The 17,456-nt window shown below is 37.6% G+C and overlaps 2 protein-coding genes across 2 annotated transcripts in view; one reads left to right on the top strand and one right to left on the bottom strand.

Annotated features, from left to right (window-relative positions):
- Positions 1-961: 961 nt before the first annotated feature.
- On the bottom strand, positions 962-13,565 carry LOC101739614 (uncharacterized). Its single transcript, XM_004932181.5, has 7 exons — positions 13,429-13,565; positions 9,688-9,805; positions 4,607-4,731; positions 3,628-3,720; positions 3,033-3,184; positions 2,400-2,677; positions 962-1,271 (listed from the first exon to the last, which is right to left on the bottom strand). Exons 2-7 carry the CDS (start codon positions 9,735-9,737, stop codon positions 1,157-1,159), a joined length of 813 nt encoding a protein of 270 aa, XP_004932238.1. The 5' UTR covers positions 9,738-9,805; positions 13,429-13,565; the 3' UTR covers positions 962-1,156.
- Positions 13,566-14,592: 1,027 nt separating this feature from the next.
- The window catches only part of LOC101737969 (beta-3 adrenergic receptor), a 136,561-nt gene continuing 133,697 nt past the window's right edge, over positions 14,593-17,456 (top strand). Inside the window, exon 1 of the mRNA XM_012695587.4 lies at positions 14,593-14,752. The gene's annotated coding sequence lies outside the window, so the exon portion shown is untranslated. The remainder of the gene's footprint in view (positions 14,753-17,456) is intronic.

Raw genomic sequence — 17,456 nt, 5'->3', positions numbered from 1 at the left:
TCGCAAGAGGTCCTACCACCAGTAATTACGCAAATTATAATTGTGCGGGTTTGATTTTTTATTACACGATGTTATTCCTTCACTGCGAAAGTCAATCGTGAACATTTGTTAAGTACGTATAATATATCATTAGAAAAATTGGTACCAGCCTGCGGTATTCGAACATCGGTGCATCGCTGTGCATCGCTAGATACGAATGCACCGGACGTCTTATCCTTTAGGCCACGACGAATTTCTCTTAACTTGATAGGGAGTGACGTCGAGTGCGTTGCTCATGGTAGCCAGCATTGTCCTCAGTGCCGTCGATTCGCTATGGTGGTAAATTAGAATTTGGTCGATCTCTATTACGCGGCCATAAAAAAAGTGTTACAAATTCAATGGCAATCTTGTTTTTTACGTAACTCCAATTAACGAACAGCTTTTACTTCGAAGGCTTCGCTAAATTATTTTCCATAGTTGTTGGAAGGTATTGTAATTAAACAAAATTGGTAGGAAAGTTTTGTAGTCGATTGTGTAAGCGCCAACTAGGTTTGTCATTGAGATGATCGGTAACTTCGACTTTTTTTGTTTGTTGATAGGCAGACGAAATTCTACGTCCACCTAATGCTAAGGTTGGGGTAGCAGTGGTTGCATAGAGTGTTTTTTCTTTCTAAGAATGGTGGGCGAACTCATGACACGTAAATGTCGCCACCCACCTTGAGACATGAGATCTAAATCTCAGTTTTTACAGTACAGTGGCTGCCTATCCCTTCAAACCGAAACGCAATACTGCTTCACATTAAAAAATAGGTAAGGTTGCGGTACTTACCCGTGCAGAGTCACAGGACGTCCTACCACCAGTTGGCAAATTACAATTTTCGATTGGTTTACTTAGATAAGAATTTATCAAAAGAAAAACCTCAAGAATCAAGTTTAAATTTAAAAAAATCTGTAGTAAATATTTTGAAATATAAATAAAATGAACACGTGCATCAAAGTATAATTGTCTTAATTATTTTTCGTGTACAAAATTGGCTCATTGGATACGTTCATATGGCTCGTCCGACAATAAAATGCACGAAGGATCTCGTGGTCTAGACGTAGAGCAGAGATATCGAAAAACAATATTTTTATTGAATATAGTAAAACTTGAAATAGAAAATCATTTGGAACACAATCACACTGGCTTGTAAATTATCTTATCTTCTTCGACGTCTTCAGATGGATAGTCCAGAACCGGCGGAGCTTTGTATGTTGAGAAACTCAATGAGTTCAGCGTTGTTAAGTTTTCACTAAAATAATTAAAAAAATATGATAAATTATAACGAGCTTGGTAATTGGGATAAATTATAATCTAAATCATCATTATTATTTGGTATTTAATTTGTCTTAGGATCATATTTCAGTGGAAGAGGTGGACCTAAGAAAAAATTGATGGATAGCGTGAAAGACGATATGTGTAGGAGGGAAGTGAGCGAAGAAATGGTATATGATAGAGGATTATGAAAGAAGAAAACATGTTGCGCCGACCCCAGGTGACTGGGAGAAGGGCAGGAGAATGATTATGATGATTTAATTCGTTATATTTGGAGCTCTTGGTATGGGTCTTAAGAGTTCCAGATTACTGCTCTATTCCTTTCGTCACTTGTGCCTTTACAACTGTGTTACCAGGTTAACCGACTTCTGAAGTATTCTTGGTCCAATACCCAAGATACCGGGTTGGCCCAATACCCTTAATATTGCGACCGAAAATGAATGGTATCAAGCTAGAAAAACGGTATCTATCATAAATGTGAGAGTTTTAAGAAGACAGCAACAAAAAAATAACAAATAGTAAATTCTGATGGAGGAAAAGTTTTGCAAGAAACAGGTATCACGTTTCTTTTAGTTTAAGCGGTAAATCTCTCATGTCTTCTGACTTTTAGTGTAGCATTTATTCTAATGCAATTGAGTCTTCGAGCTCTTGCTTCCAAGTTTGATAGCAGCATCTAATTGTAGTGTTTGGTTTGTACGATTCCATAGCTTCTGAAGACTAGAGGTCCCTGAGTCTATTGTCTATGTTTCTTGAATTTGAGTGTAGTGCGTTTTGCAGCTTCATTCTGACATAGGGCCATGTTGGTAAAAATCTCTTTACTTTATCATTGACTACGATTTTTTTTTATTACTTTGATGGGTGGACGAGCTCACAGACCACCTGGTGTTAAGTGGTTACTGGAGCCCATAGACATCCACAACGTAAATGCGCCACCCACCTTGAGATATGAGTTCTAAGGTTTCAAATATAGTTACAACGCCTGCCCTACCCTTCAAACCGAAACGCATTACTGCTTCACGGCAGGAATAGGCAGGGTGGTGGTACCCACTCGCGCGGACTCACAATAGGTCCTATCACCAGTAAAAATTTGTATTTGGTAAATCACCTTACACCATCTTCATTTTTCTCTTTTGATATATTTGATTCGGAACTGTTATTTGTTCTTTCATTCGAATTAGTATTATTATTTTTATGAAAATTCTCGTCATCATAATCCTTGAGCGATTTGATAGCTGAAGTTATTTCTTCGACGGGAGGAAAATTCCTCATGATTATTTTCGATGAGCCGCTTTTCCATACGGCCGTTGGAATTCCAAAGATCGGAATTTCCGTTAGAACCGGAGACAAGCTTATTTTGGAATAAATATTATTGGGTGCATCGATCTGTAAGATAAGAGAAAGCAAGATTAAAAATTCGATTTAATGAAAATGTGAAAGAGCAGTGCTACCGTTAACTATTCTGTGTAGTGAGCTTGAAAATATGGATTCTTTGGGTGCTAATAAGTAAATAAATAGTGAACGGATACAATTCAAAAGATTAAATGGGCTCAAACACATATGTGTACAAACACACATACGATGACAAAAACTAAATCAGACATTTCTTATCGTATCAAATGTGATAGTCCGGTCGTAATATTTATAATTAACCAAAATGTCGATTAAGGTAATTGAGAATAAATAAAAATAAAACGACGCCCTCTAAAATACAAGCCACTTCGATGGTAAAACGCTGTACTTCTGTATCGTAAGACTTCTCAGCAGCGTATTTTGTCAGTTTCTCAGCGTATCTTCTGGTCTCTTCGGCTGCGTTCCACGAGTCAGAAAGTGATCTACTGTCACTCCTACGGTTTTCGTCTTGATAATCGTTTGTTATATTTGTAGAGAATGCTGAAAAATTAAATTGCTATTAAATATATTGATTACACTTTCCATTGAAAAGTTTCCACGTTCCCTTTTTTTTTTCTGCCTATGCTGATAGCCTTGAGAAGCTATTTCAGCTTCGCCCTAACGTTTGTAGGTGAGCTCACGGGGCTCAACCGGAGAGTTGCTAACACTGACCCTAGCAAGAGCAGTGCTTCGCAGAATCTACCACCGGATCGGAAACGCGACCCACTGAGAAGATCCGGCGAGAAACTCAGTGGGCTGTGTCTGTGGGTTAGTTCGTTCGACGAGGAAGGTGACCGGTGCTTGTGGTGCCTAAAAGCACCGTTAATGGATCAGGAGGATCCGTAATGACGTGGAGCCACGTTCCAGTTTGCTCGACTTCTATATATCTGTATATTGTTTGTTGCAAATATTATTTCAAGTATGCTATTTTAAAATATAATTACCATCATCGTGATTTCCCATTCTTCTATTTTTGCCAAAAAGATCAGGTGTATCCAGGAATTGTCCTCGACGCATGAATACTGAGACGTTAGTTCCTAAAAAAACAAATATTGAAAACAAAAAGAGATGTAATAGGACTAATTAAGAAGCGTCTCCAATTTCGGCATTAAATCTCGCTTCTTATAGCATAAGCATGGTTTTTTTTTAAATCAGAGTAATCTATTGAATTATGAATAGCGCTAAATTGGGAATGCGTGCTACTTTATGTGCCCAAAATTTTTAGTATAATACCAATATTAAATGTACAGCTTCAACTCGATCGGATAATCTATGCAGACGCATAGAATGCAGATAAATTGGAAAAACAAATTAGGCAATACTCTGAAGAAGTTGAGTTGATTCGTAATCTGTTTTGTTCCATTGCACCAGCTTTTAGTGCATCTGCAGAAATCGGTCTTGTTCGGCCGATTCTGGATCGTTTGGAACCTCTGGGTCTGCGGAGGGACTTCCGTTCCCTCTGTATTTTGTACCGTATGTTCCATGGGGAGTGCTCTGAGGAATTGTTCGAGATGATACCGGCATCTCGTTTTTACCATCGCACCGCCCGCCACCGGAGTAGTTCCCTGGAGCCACTGCGGTCATCCATAGTGCGTTTCCAGAGATCTTTTTTGCCACGTACCATCCGGCTATGGAATGAGCTCCCCTCCACGGTGTTTCCCGAGCGCTTTGACATGTCCTTCTTCAAACGAGACTTGTGGAGAGTATTAAGCGGTAGGCAGCAGCTTGGCTCTGCCCTTGGCATTGCTGAAGTCCATGGGCGACGGTAACCATTCACCATCAGGTGGGCCGTATGTTCGTCTGCCTACAAGGGCAATACAAAAAAAAGGAAAGAAATCCGCTTCTCATCGTTTCAATAAGTCGTTTAAATGTTCATATTAATTTAAGTGCTTAAATGTTTTTCTTTATTAAAAATGAACTTACTAGTGAATGTTAAGAACTCAGCCATAGAGTAATTGTAGCCATACGCTATACCAGCCACTATAGCAATGGTGAGCCCAAAGCACACGGCGAAAGCCATTAGACATGCCAATGCAAAAGTGATAGCTCTGTGAATGAAAAAAGTGCATCTATTGTAATTAAATGGTATATATAGCACGCATTGAGTAACAGGGTTGGGATTATACAAGTTGCGATTTGCCAGCTTGTAATGTGAAGTAAAATTTAAAAAGTATATTTCCTAAATGTAAATGTAAATCCCATCTCCGATATCGATGGTCGTTGATTATTACGATGACTCAAACCGAGACACAAAAAGTTCGGGTGTTTTTTTCTTCTTTCATACTATAGTCCTCTGTCTTTGCACTTCATTTGTAATTGAATTAAAATACTTAACAACTTAAAATACTAAACTGGTTAACAATCTAAGGCAGAAATTTCTAAACTAGCACACACGGTAGCTTAATCAAAAGCAGGTTTTTTAAATTGGTAAGAATTGTGTACCAATAATTTAAAAAAACTAGAGGGTTTTAACAAAGGTCTTTGTTAAATAAAATATACTTACTCGCTCTTTCTCGTGCTACTTACTTCTCTTCTCGCGCTACTTACTTGGCTCTGCCCCTGGCACTGCTGAAGTCCATGGACGACGGTAACCACTCACCATCAGGTGGGCCGTATGCTCATTTGCCTACACGGGCAATAAAAATATATATGTATATAAAATGTGTTTTTTTTTTACATTTCCATTCAAAGTGTTAACGTAAATTCCATGAAAAGTATTCATGATATGACCGTTTTTATTGATTCTTCCTCTCGATTATGCTTTTTCTTCTGGAATAATATATATATTTTGATCCACTTATCTATGCATCCATCTTTCACATCCATTAACATAACAATTTACCACAACTCGCAAAGTCATCCTCGTCTCATCTATTCTAGGAAAAGTTTCGGTAGTAACAACCATAGCCACGAAATTGTTCTTTAACAAAAAATATGTATTGAATACACGACAGTAATCCGTAAACATATAGTCTGTTCTACGCCGAAAGAATCTATTGTTAAATCAATCGACCGAATACGCTGGCTTTTGATTAAATCTGTCCCGAATTATTATTACGAAAATTTATGGATATAGGGAATAACACAGTGATCAGAAGGATTGGGTGTTCTTTAAATAGTTTTAGTCAAGCAGTAAGAGTTAAGGAATTTTGCTTGTCTTATTTAATTTAAAAAAGTTAATATACTGAACCGACCCGAACGTAATTAAAAAAGGTTGTAGATAAAATGTAGTCCATCATCATTATACAAAGATATTGAAATGTTTTGTATTTTTATAAATATCAGGATGGTTTGTTATACCGAAATGTTAAACGAGTAACATTATCTACACTTTTGTGAAAACATGATTGTGTGTATATATAATACTAGCTTTTGCCCGCGACTCCGTCCGCGTGGAATAGTTACTTTGGCATAACGCTAAATTTTACCCTTCACTTCATTTACGTAGAAAGAAGATATTTTTGAATTGTAGAATGTTAAAGAGCTATTTAAACCCCTATTTTGAAACATTTTTTATTGGTGCTCCACTTGTATTGTGGTCTCACCGTGATGTTATATAGCCTATCTAATGCTGAAAGAATATTTCAAATCGGACTATTAGTTCCTGAGATTAACGCGTTCAAATAAACAAACTCTTCAGCTTTATAATATTAGTATAAATATTTTTCTTTTTCGTGCCCTTCTCCTTATATTATGTAGGATCAGCGCAGAACCAGCTCAGCCCACTTAGTTTCTCGCCGGATCTTCTCAGTGGATCGCGTTTCTGATCCGGTGGTAGATTCTGCTAAGCACGGCTCTTGCTAGGGTTCGTGTTAGCAGCATCGTCAGGTTTGAACCCCGTGAGCTCACCTACTTATTAGGCTACGCTGGCATAGCCTCTTAAGGCTACAAAATTAGATAGGGGGGAAAAATGGAGAATACCGTGATGCCTGATCCCGGCATTAAAGCTAGAAGATTCACACTATAGTTAAAGGAATTGGGTGGATCTGGAACTGTCTAGGCTAGGGCTAGCCATTACCTAATTTAGTGTAGGTAAACAAGAAACACACAAAAAGAATAGATAACGATTATGTTACTACTAATAGAAATCAAGTGAGTCCCGTGAGCTGACCTAGCCCGGTGACGCTGACATGGTCTCTCTAGACCATTAGCATGGGTAGAAAAAAAAGCAGCAGCAGTCTTCTTATCGTGTGGCATAGGGATTTGGCATGAATTTTACGACCGGCTTGCCTTACGTCAACCCTACTTGGGTTATATCTCCATAATAATATATCCTTTGCAACGTGTCACAGAGAGGTAGGTTCCGTTTCTTATTTTTGGGTGTTTCTTTTACTTCATCCGTTTTTGGCACTATGATTTGCATCTTATTATTACAAACATTTGCCCTAAGATTTAGATTTTCAGCAATATATTATATTATTTATATGTAAGCATACATAATATACATAGCATGTATTTATGTTTACACATTAAAACTAATTTAAACGGGATTCCGATCGAGAGATTTTCTGTATGCTGGGTTTTGTTGTAATCCCGTAATTCTACAATATAAATTCTTTATTTTATAATTAAAATTGATTTTATAATTAAGGCTATTTATTTCATGGAGAATGATGATTAAAAACATAGTTTGCGTAGTGTTTTACAGCGTTTCTGTTAGCATTATAGTATACGATTTTAATAATATGCTCATAATGCAAAAAAAGAAAATGCTTTAAACGGAAATTAAATAGATTTCAATGTAAAATTCAAATCGTATTCGTTTCAAACTCAAAACAGTTCATATCGATTGCCCACCAAATAAACTAGACTATCCCACGAAATAATGTTATCAAGGTTAATTGGGACGATATCGTCGAATATAATAAATTATTTATAAATTGTCGTAAGTCATGCGATGCTGAAACCAAGGCCTCTCGTAATCTATATATGTATTCGTAAAATTACGATCAATCCGTCACAGTTTATGCTCTTCCTGTCCTATGACGTATTACTGTGATAATATCTCTGAATATTTTGGGAGGTAGCGGCTTGGTTCTGCCTCAGGCATTGCTGAAGTCCATGGGCAATGGATAAACACTCACCATCAGGCGGATCGTATGGAGATCCATACAAGGACAATAAAATATATGTGTACACATATATCGATTCATAGAGACGGCGCGGCGGGCGCCGCCCACGTGCATCGATAGCATTATGAATGAAACCACTGTCTATAATAATAGACGATAAAGACACACTGTAGGTCATAAAATAAATAAATAAAACATATTTTGACAACGTTATCACCCTTAAAGTGTAAAAGGTGCGCGAGAGAGATAGCATTAAATTCAAATAACTCTTCCATTTTTAATATTTTTCACAGAGGCCTATCAAAATAGGCATAAAGCGAAATAAGAAATACATTTCCATATCCCTATTGAGTGGGTAGAATTTTTAAGGCGTACTATTACATCGTCGGACATCCACATCTCAAAAGCAACAGTATTTTAGTAGTTAAGGAAATATGTAGGCGGGATGCCTAAATATTTTTAGTAATGTCTGTTTGTAGAATAAGATTACAATGACTTCCTTTTTTAGGTTTATTGAATTATGATATCATAAGTAAACATCGCTTTAAATAATACTGTCACAAAGTCGTTCTAACTTTAGTAGTAAATTAAAGGAATTGTAACCTAACCAATTAATTGGCTCAGTCTCAAAACTTTGACCTCTATCTGATTACAGCGTGTCTTAAACGAGGCTTATTGATTTCTATTGGTAATAACATAATCGTTATCTATTCTTTTTGTGTGTTTCTTGTTTACCCATATTAAATTAGGTAATGGCTAGCCCTAGCCTAGACACTTTCTTCCGGATCCACCTGATTTCTTACACTATATTGTGAAACTTCTAGATTTAACGCCGCGATCGGGCATTACGGTACTCTCAATTATTTTTTCCTACCTAATCTTGTAGCCTTGAGAGGCTATGCCAGCGTATCCTATTGAGTAGGTCAGCTCACGGGGTTCAGACTTGACGACGTTGCTAACACAAAGAGCAGTGCTTCGCAGAATCTACCACTGGATCGGAAACGCGACCCACTGAGAAAATCCGGCGAGAAACCCAGTGGGCTTTATCTGTGAGTTAATTTGCTCGCCAGATGTTCTCAGCGTGTCGTGATTCCGATCCGGTGGTAAATGCATTCATGAAGCAGCTGCCCGTGACGGGTCAGGTCTCCTTTGTTGGGCTTGGGCAGGCTTGGGCAGCTGTGAGTAAATCTTCCTCTCTGACTAAGCTTTTGAGTTCGCCTACCCGCCCCGGCGAAGCTAGATATAGCTATATTTCTAAACCAAAAAAGGGTGATGCAGTAGTAGTTAGATGATTTTCTTTCGATTTTCGATTTTTTTTTGTTGTTCAGTCGTCCGTGACTATAAAAGTTCTAAAGTATTTGAAACGTCGGTCCTCGGGTCAGCTATATTTCTAAACCAAAAAAGGGTGATGCAGTAGTAGTTAGATGATTTTCTTTCGATTTTCGATTTTTTTTTGTTGTTCAGTCGTCCGTGACTATAAAAGTTCTAAAGTATTTGAAACGTCGGAAATAATAAGATGAAAATAATATATGCAAGATTAAACAGTAAAAGTAGATATAATTTTGTGCCTTTTTAGTAATACGTAAGTACGATAGGCGTATACGTAAGTAAGGTATGATAAGCTTTACTTAAGATTTTTTTGAGTGATAAATGTTTTGATGAATAACTAACATTAAAATTTAGTGTATAACTGATCTTTTCCCGGTACTTTCTTGACAGAGTACTACTTTGATATGTTTAGTTGATAATACGATTCCCTTTAACTCATTTACACACTCTCATTTAAAATTACATATTATTATAATACTTCTCTCATGGGTCAACTCGAAAAGTTTTCGTTAATAAATAAACATTAATGTATATATAATATTTTATTACCTTTTTGGTATTCTGTGTTTACATAAATGAAAAGTCTTACTCTTTTACACGAACCTTTGTATAAGATCAAGAGTCCAAGCGAAGCAGTTGCAAATGTAGCACATTGTTTAATATTAGTACTTATTTGAAAGTTATGTCGACCATACACGTAGAACAATCCATCAAGAGACTTCTGTAAGACACAAAAAAATAAATGTTAAATACGGCGCTATTATTCTAGAAGAGACGGGCAGTGCAGGAAAAGTTCTTTGTGGCAGTCACATCCAGTAAAGCATAGCATGGGATGGTTTCCTTATTATGGTCGCGTGATGGACGAACAAACACAGTCTCAATTGTATAGTATAAACGCTGCGTTCAATCTTCGTAGTGATACGTTCGTTTACTTGGCTGCAGAAATAGGCTGGACGGTAGTATCTACCCGAACGCATTCACACCACGACTTACCATTGGCTTAATGCACATCACTAAGTTGCAGGTTTAGCATTTGTTATGTGTGCGACATTTGATTGTGGAATTTTCCGTGAACATGTTCTGCGTAACTATCTTTTCTTCTTCTAATAATTATTTTTTCTTCCTCCTAACTTTTTCCCGGCTTAGTACCAGGGTCCGCTTTTCTATTAAGGTCCTCCACTTTTCCCGGTTTTTGGCACGCTTCTGGATAAGGTTATTCTCTTCCATATCCGCCTTTGGCAATGCCAACCAGCGTTTCTTGGGCCTGCCGCGAGATCTTGGTGTATTTATGTAGAAACAATGGTATCTGCCTCTGGGACTAATTCTGAAGCATATTCGCATTAGTTCAAATGCTTCGAATGGACGTTCAACTAGACCAATTGTCAAACGGTGATAAATATTATGCCTAATTATGTTCTGGCTGATTATGGTCCTCTATGTATTGTGTTTTGATTGGACATAATATTGTTCCTCTCGCACGTTTTAGCTGTTTTCCTCCATTTTCATCGATGGTCGGTATTTTGGAAACACAAGGATATTGGATATTACGTGACAGATTTATTGAGATCAAAGCCATCTTGTTAGCGATCGACCACGTGACCTGCTTTCGATTGCACTTCCGCTTATTACATTTCTCTCGAAATTGATGCTTACGACCCATATACTTAAGGTTCTTGAGGACTGGATGATGAATGAGCGTTTTTATTTATTATTAGATTAGGTTGAGCGTAATTACAGGCTTGTTCCTGCGATTTTCTCGAAAGTATTTCTGTCTTTATTTTAAGCGAATGTTAGAAGAGGATGAACGATTTGGTGATACCCGGGTTGTTTTTTCACGAGTGACGGAAACTAGCGGGACTGGCGTTGATGACACATGCAGCTCGAGCTTGGTCAGAATCGAAATTGTCAATGCAATTACTAACAGGCCGAAAATCACGAGGTTCTGTGAAACTTCCTATTTTGTAAAGGACGACTTAAGGAAAAACACACAACCCGCTATCTCACTTAACTGAGAGGAAATTTATGATACCGTTGCCGTAATGGCAGGTTTTCTTGATTTAGATACATCTTTACTTTTTATGATGTGCAGCTCATTCGAAAAAGGTATGGATACTACTAAATATATCTTGAATGTCGATAGCATTGACGGCTATGAAATAATTGTTTTGTTTTTACGTAAACATAAACTGCGTTTTCACTATGATTGGAATACACAATCAGCTTTATTCTCGTAAATATAAGTATATAAAATGAAAGACAAAGTTTTGGCTTAAAAAGTTGGTTTACCAGCCTTATAAAGTTTAAGATCTTTGTTTTGAACCGCAGTGGAAATTTTTCGCAATAAATAATCATACATCGGTTTTTTTTTTGAAAGGCCGGGTGCCATTCCTCCTACGAAGTCTCCGCGCCTAGGGGGCCCGCGTGGTATATGGGACCGGTCCGTGACTGCAAACCGCGGGCCCAAGGATGTTTTTAGGATCCTACCCACTAAACGACTCCCCTGCACTCTTTGCCCAAGCGTCCGATCCCCTCCGAGGTCAGAACCCGGATGAGGTAAGGGGATTACCGCGGTCAACACTACAACTAGACGGCACAGCTCACCCCAAGGATCCCCAGCCGACGGAGCCTTCGAAGCGAATGGAAGGCCCTGAAACGTCAGCCGTCCCGGTACGGCAGCCCGTCAGGCCACCCAAACGGTGCCGCTAGTGTCCCGGAATATCCCGCTGGACCAGAACCAGCCTGCCGGGTCAGGACGCGATACACCACCAACCGGTTGCTCTTTTTATCTTGAAGATATTTCTTTGCAGCGGAATCCGTTAGCATTATTTTTGTTATTGCTAATGAAATGGACCCAAATGATTTCATACTGTACTTTAACCAAAACAGTGTAAATGTTGTCTTATTCTTAGAATTTCCTTTTAGGTGTCATGTAAAGGATGTCCGTAGATTTATGATAATGGGGTCAATGTACTTCGTTAGCCGCTGAGCATAAGCATCATCTGTCCAATAACCATAAATAAATATAAAACTACAACAATAATAAAATTATTGTAGTTACGCATAAAATTGTAAATTCGGTATCGTAGTGAAATCGCGGCTTAATTGCGGCTCATTTCGTATTCGTCCCGCTCTGGGTGGTGATCGAAGGTCCAAATGTGAAATAGTGTTTCGTTTTTATTCGCGCCGAAAACTTCGAATCTATGTGGATATTTTTTATATTGCTTTTACTTAAATACCAAGATTGTTGTTGTTATTTATTTTGTGTTGTTTATTGACGGGTAGCAAGTACTTTTTTCTAGTAAACACCCAGTCTGATCACCCAACTGAATCGATCTAAATTTGATCATAATGACTGAAATCTCAAGATTTTCTCCTCCTTGCTTCGGTTTCTTCAATGCTGAGGTTCGGGGGGCGGGGGTCTACAGGGTTCATAATAAGCATACTCAAATGCCAAAGGAAAAAATCCGTCATGCCTATATTAGGCCTAATTTTGACAACCATATCAAATTAGCAGTAATTATCTTAGAGCGGGACTCCCACACGTGAAAACAGAACACATGATGTTCCAGCATTTGTAAAATTGCACAAATGTGGGCAGAAGAAACAAAGGTCCTGGACATAGCTTTTCGGGTTCTTTGAAAAACGCACACCGAAAAAATCTCATTAAATAACTACTATCTCACTGAGAATTTATTTCTTACAATTTCATCTAGTTTCATTTCATTTCATCCCATTTGATTAAAGTCTCAAAATAATCAATTTCATCTCATTTCGCTGTATATAATTTTTCATATAACAGAATATAAGACTTGGCTTAAAGACCTCGATACCCAACTGTATATATTATATTGATGGGGATGCAGATACAGGTAAGATTGCTGATGCTATTTGATTAACTAATCTCATACGATACTTTCTTGCCTGTTGTTTTTATTAGCTTTGAATTAAATGAATGCACACTTTTTCTCTTGTTTTTTCTTGGTACATAGGTATGCCACGATAGACGAACCTTGCACACATTACATTATTCTGTTAATTATATAGTTATGTTATATCAAAGAGCAGAATATATTTCTTGTAAAAAAGAAAAAAACGCATGATTAATTTTTTTGGTTTATTCCGTTAAAGCGTCGTTTTCCTCATTACTGAGGGTCGTGACTCCCCCGCTGCATCAGTTTCTCTCGTACGATTTCCCTCCATCTTCTACGATCTTTAGCTTTGTGAAGGGCATTGTGGAGGTTGATGTCCAGAGAAGATCGTATTTGGTCCGACCATCTCGTAGGACTGCGTCCTCTGGGGCGTTTGCCATTCCGTTAAATACAATAATCAAAATAGGTAACTTACCAATAGGTTTGCCGTTGGGATGAAGGACATTAAACAATAAGATTCAACAATTCTATTACAGTTTAAAACAATTTGTTGTGCCATAAATTGTTGTAATCGAAAATTATGTCATACAACTGAAGGTTGATCAATGTTTTGACAAAAAAGACATGTTTATGGAATGCGTTCAGAAATGACGATTTTTGAAGATTAAAATATACATACTTTGCTACTATTGTTTATTCTTATTTATGTTTTACACATAAGCAAAATTAGAGAAGCAAAATTATTATTACATTGTTCATATTTGTATATTTATCAATATATATGTTCTGTGCGTATGTATTTGTCCATGTATGTATGCATGTGTTTGTATATGTATATTTCAATCGATAGGTAGACCGCGTGTAATTTATTTCCTAATGATTCTTGTCCATCTGATGGTTGTCTGGAAGAGATCGTTCTTAGCGATAATACAGCCAATACTTTTTTGTTTTTATGTTTCGCAATTATTTCTTTATTTTGTGTACAATAAAGGATACTCTTTCTCTCTCTTTCTTTATATACGAAGCCAATGAATTATTATTGTAAGGTCGGTAACTTAAGACATGAAGTCGAAGTTACATTAAAAAGTAATTGGTTTAATTTTATAATAATAAATAAATTAGGCAGTGGTATCAATTCGTGTGGACTTCTAGTCACTAGTATTATAGGTATGAGTTAGGGGAAACAATGGGGAGGAGTTTTTCTTGCAGAAGTTTTAATTACCCGAATAGTTTGTACCACATTTAAGCATATTTTCAAATTATTAGCCAAATATATAACCTGAAACATAATTGGTTATTACCAACTCTCTGCCTTATGTTTACTAACACTAATACAAAAATATCTAAACGAAAAACTACTAACTTTAGTAAAATTAACAGCTTTTAAATATTAAATGATGTTAGGAATACACGAAACATGTAAGAATAACATTCGAGAAATAAATTGTCAACATTACGACGACTGATTAAGAACTACCGCGAAATTTTAATCGCTGACGTTTCCAAAGCTAAAAATATTAACTAGTTTAACTGCCTTGAACTCATCCGGATAAGCACTCGATATTTATTGTTACATATTACGACAAATAATTGAGTTCGAAATGCTAGTACGATGAGGGCATATTGCTGCCTAGGCGCTCAGTCTTTGATAGTTTTTCTTGGTGGGCGGACGTCCCGCCCGCCTTCACGACCGAGTCGCGAGTACGCGAGTGAATTCAAACTATACTTTTGTACTACTATTGTGAATAAATCGCTGTGTGCATTTTGTGTTTAGAAGTTCAACTGAAATTCGATTAAAGGTAATTTCTTTAACATTAATAATTCAATTATATTAAAAGAAGTTTAAGAATTATTTATATTAATGTTAAAATATATCCATTTAAATTTTGGTACACGTTTCATATTAATAGCCGTAATGAATGAAATAAAAAAACACAAATATTGTTATGTCATGGAATTTGAATATCAGTGTATTATGAGTAATACAACTTTACCGTAGCTTTTTCGAACTACGGTACCTCGAACCTATGTAGATTAAGTTATGGGTAGTATACTAGTAACTACAGCAAGAGAACTATATTTTTAACTTAATTTTGAAGATAATTTGAAGTTTCAAGTGCTATTTTTATTTTGTTATTCAATTGTTTTATATATATGGTTTTGTTTATATGTATATTATTTTATGTATATCTATGTGATTTTGTTTACAATTAAATCTGAAAAATGGAACTGGTTAAAATCAGAGGAACTTACACTGCTCAGATATTATTTGATTAGAAGATACGGGTATGTAACCCTTGTAACCCTTGTTACTAACATCATTTTAGCATCGTCCGTACGTGGGTGAAGTATCCTGTTTTGTACTGTTTAGTTTACAGTAGAAAGTAGGAAGTAATGTTAATAGGAGATATTGTGAGACCGCACAGATGGGTACTTCGTCTATTTCTGACTGAAATGAAGCGCTCGTTTTGTATTGGATATGCATTACTTTAATTGAGAGTTTGACGGACGCTGTATGGTGGATGAGGCAGTTTATCTAGTGTTTATTTACTGCACTAAATTAATTTGAAGTTTAGTCATCTCAAATACTGATTTAATTTGTAAAATTTACTGGTGGTTGGACTTATTGTGAGGCCGCACGGGTAGGTACCACCGCCCTGCCTATTTCAGTCGTGAAGCAGTAATGCGTTTCGGTTTGAAAGGGTGGGGTAACCGTTGTAACTATATTGAGTCCTTAGAACTCATATCTCAAGGTGGGTTTGAAGTCGTCGTGGCCTAAAGGATAAGACATCCGGTGCATTCGTATGTAGCGATGCACCGGTGTTCGAATCCCGCAGGCGGGTACCAATTTTTCTAATGAAATACGTACCTACTCAACAAATGTTCACCATTGACTTCCACGGTGAAGGAATAACATCGTGTAATAAAAACCAAACCCGCAAAATTATAATTTGCGTAATCACTAGTGGTAGGACTTCTTGGGAGTCCGCACGGGTAGGTACCACCACCCCGCCTATTTCCGCCATGAAGCAGTAATGCGTTTCGGTTCGAAGGGTGGGGTAGCCGTTGTAACTATACTGAGACCTTAGAACTTATATCTTGAGGTGGGTGGCGCATTTGTGTTGTAGATGTCTATGGGCTCCAGTAACCACTTAACACTAGGTGGGCTGTGAGGTCGTCCATCCATCTAAGCAATAAAAAAAAAACATACGTTATAGATGACTATGGGCTCTGGTAACCACTTAACACCAGGTGGGCTGTGAGCTCGTCGACACATCAATGCAATAAAAAACAAACAAAAATTAATGTCAAAAGATCTTTATGACAATATTCCGGCTGATGCATTTAAGATACGATTAGGAGAAATAGACTTTCTCTAGTTTAATACTTTGTGTCATTTGTATGTAGTATGCTGTTATCTGTTTTTCTGCGTAATTCCCTAATTCGTATTACAGCTACTGTTAGAAGAATACATTGAGAGGCAAGTACGTGCTGTGAAGCATTTTCACGTGATTACGGATCCTCCCGATCCATTAACGGTGCTTTTAGGTACAACAAACACCGGCCAGCGTCCTCGTCGAACCCGTCGCTTGCGACGAAGAGCTCGACGAGCGAATTAAGCCACAGACACGGCTCACTGAGTTTCTCGCTGGATCTTCTCAGTGGGTCGCGTTTCCGATCCGGTGGTAGATTCTGCGAACCACTGCTCTTGTTAGGTCTAGGGTCAGTGTTAGCAACGCTCCGGTTTGAGCCCCGTGAGCTCACCTACACGTTAGGGCGAAGCTGAAATAGCCTTTCAAGGCTATCAGCATAGGTAGGGAAAAAAGAAGCATTTTAGCCCAAAGGGAAAGAATGACTTTCTTTCAACGCACTTACACTTTAATATTGTCTATAAATACCAATTTGATTTGATCAGAGATGTCATTGGTAGTTCAAATGTACGAGTACCTATATTTGCAACGGAAACCAATTCTATTGGAATCTATTTCGAACGATAATAACGAAAAATTAGAGATATAAATATTTGAGATAGTTTTTTAACTTCTTTTTTTTCTCCACCTTATCCCACTAGGTGGGGTCGGCACAGCTAATTTTTCTGTTCCATTCTCTTCTATCAGCCGTCATCTCAACACTCACTCCTCTTTCTCTCATATCATCATTCACACACCCCATGTCTTCTTTGATCGACCTCTTCCCGCTATACTTTGCACTATCATTTCTTTTTTTTTTTATTGCCTTTGTAGGCAGACGAGCATACGGCCCACCTGATGGTGAGTGGTTACCGTCGCCCATGGACTTCAGCAATGCCAGGGGCAGAGCCAAGCCGCTGCCTACCGTTTAATACTCTCCACAAGCCTCGTTTGAAGAAGGACATGTCATAGCGCTCGGGAAACACCCTGGAGGGGAGCTCATTCCATAGCCGGATGGTACGTGGCAAAAAAGACCTCTGGAAACGCACTGTGGATGATCGCAGTGGCTTCAGGTAGTATGAATGAACTCTAC

The sequence above is a fragment of the Bombyx mori genome, chromosome 8 (genome assembly GCF_030269925.1).
Source record: "Bombyx mori chromosome 8, ASM3026992v2".
Taxonomy (NCBI): Eukaryota; Metazoa; Arthropoda; class Insecta; order Lepidoptera; family Bombycidae; genus Bombyx; species Bombyx mori.
The sequence above is the reverse complement of the archived record's forward strand: the minus strand, read 5'-3'. Positions and strand labels throughout refer to the sequence as shown.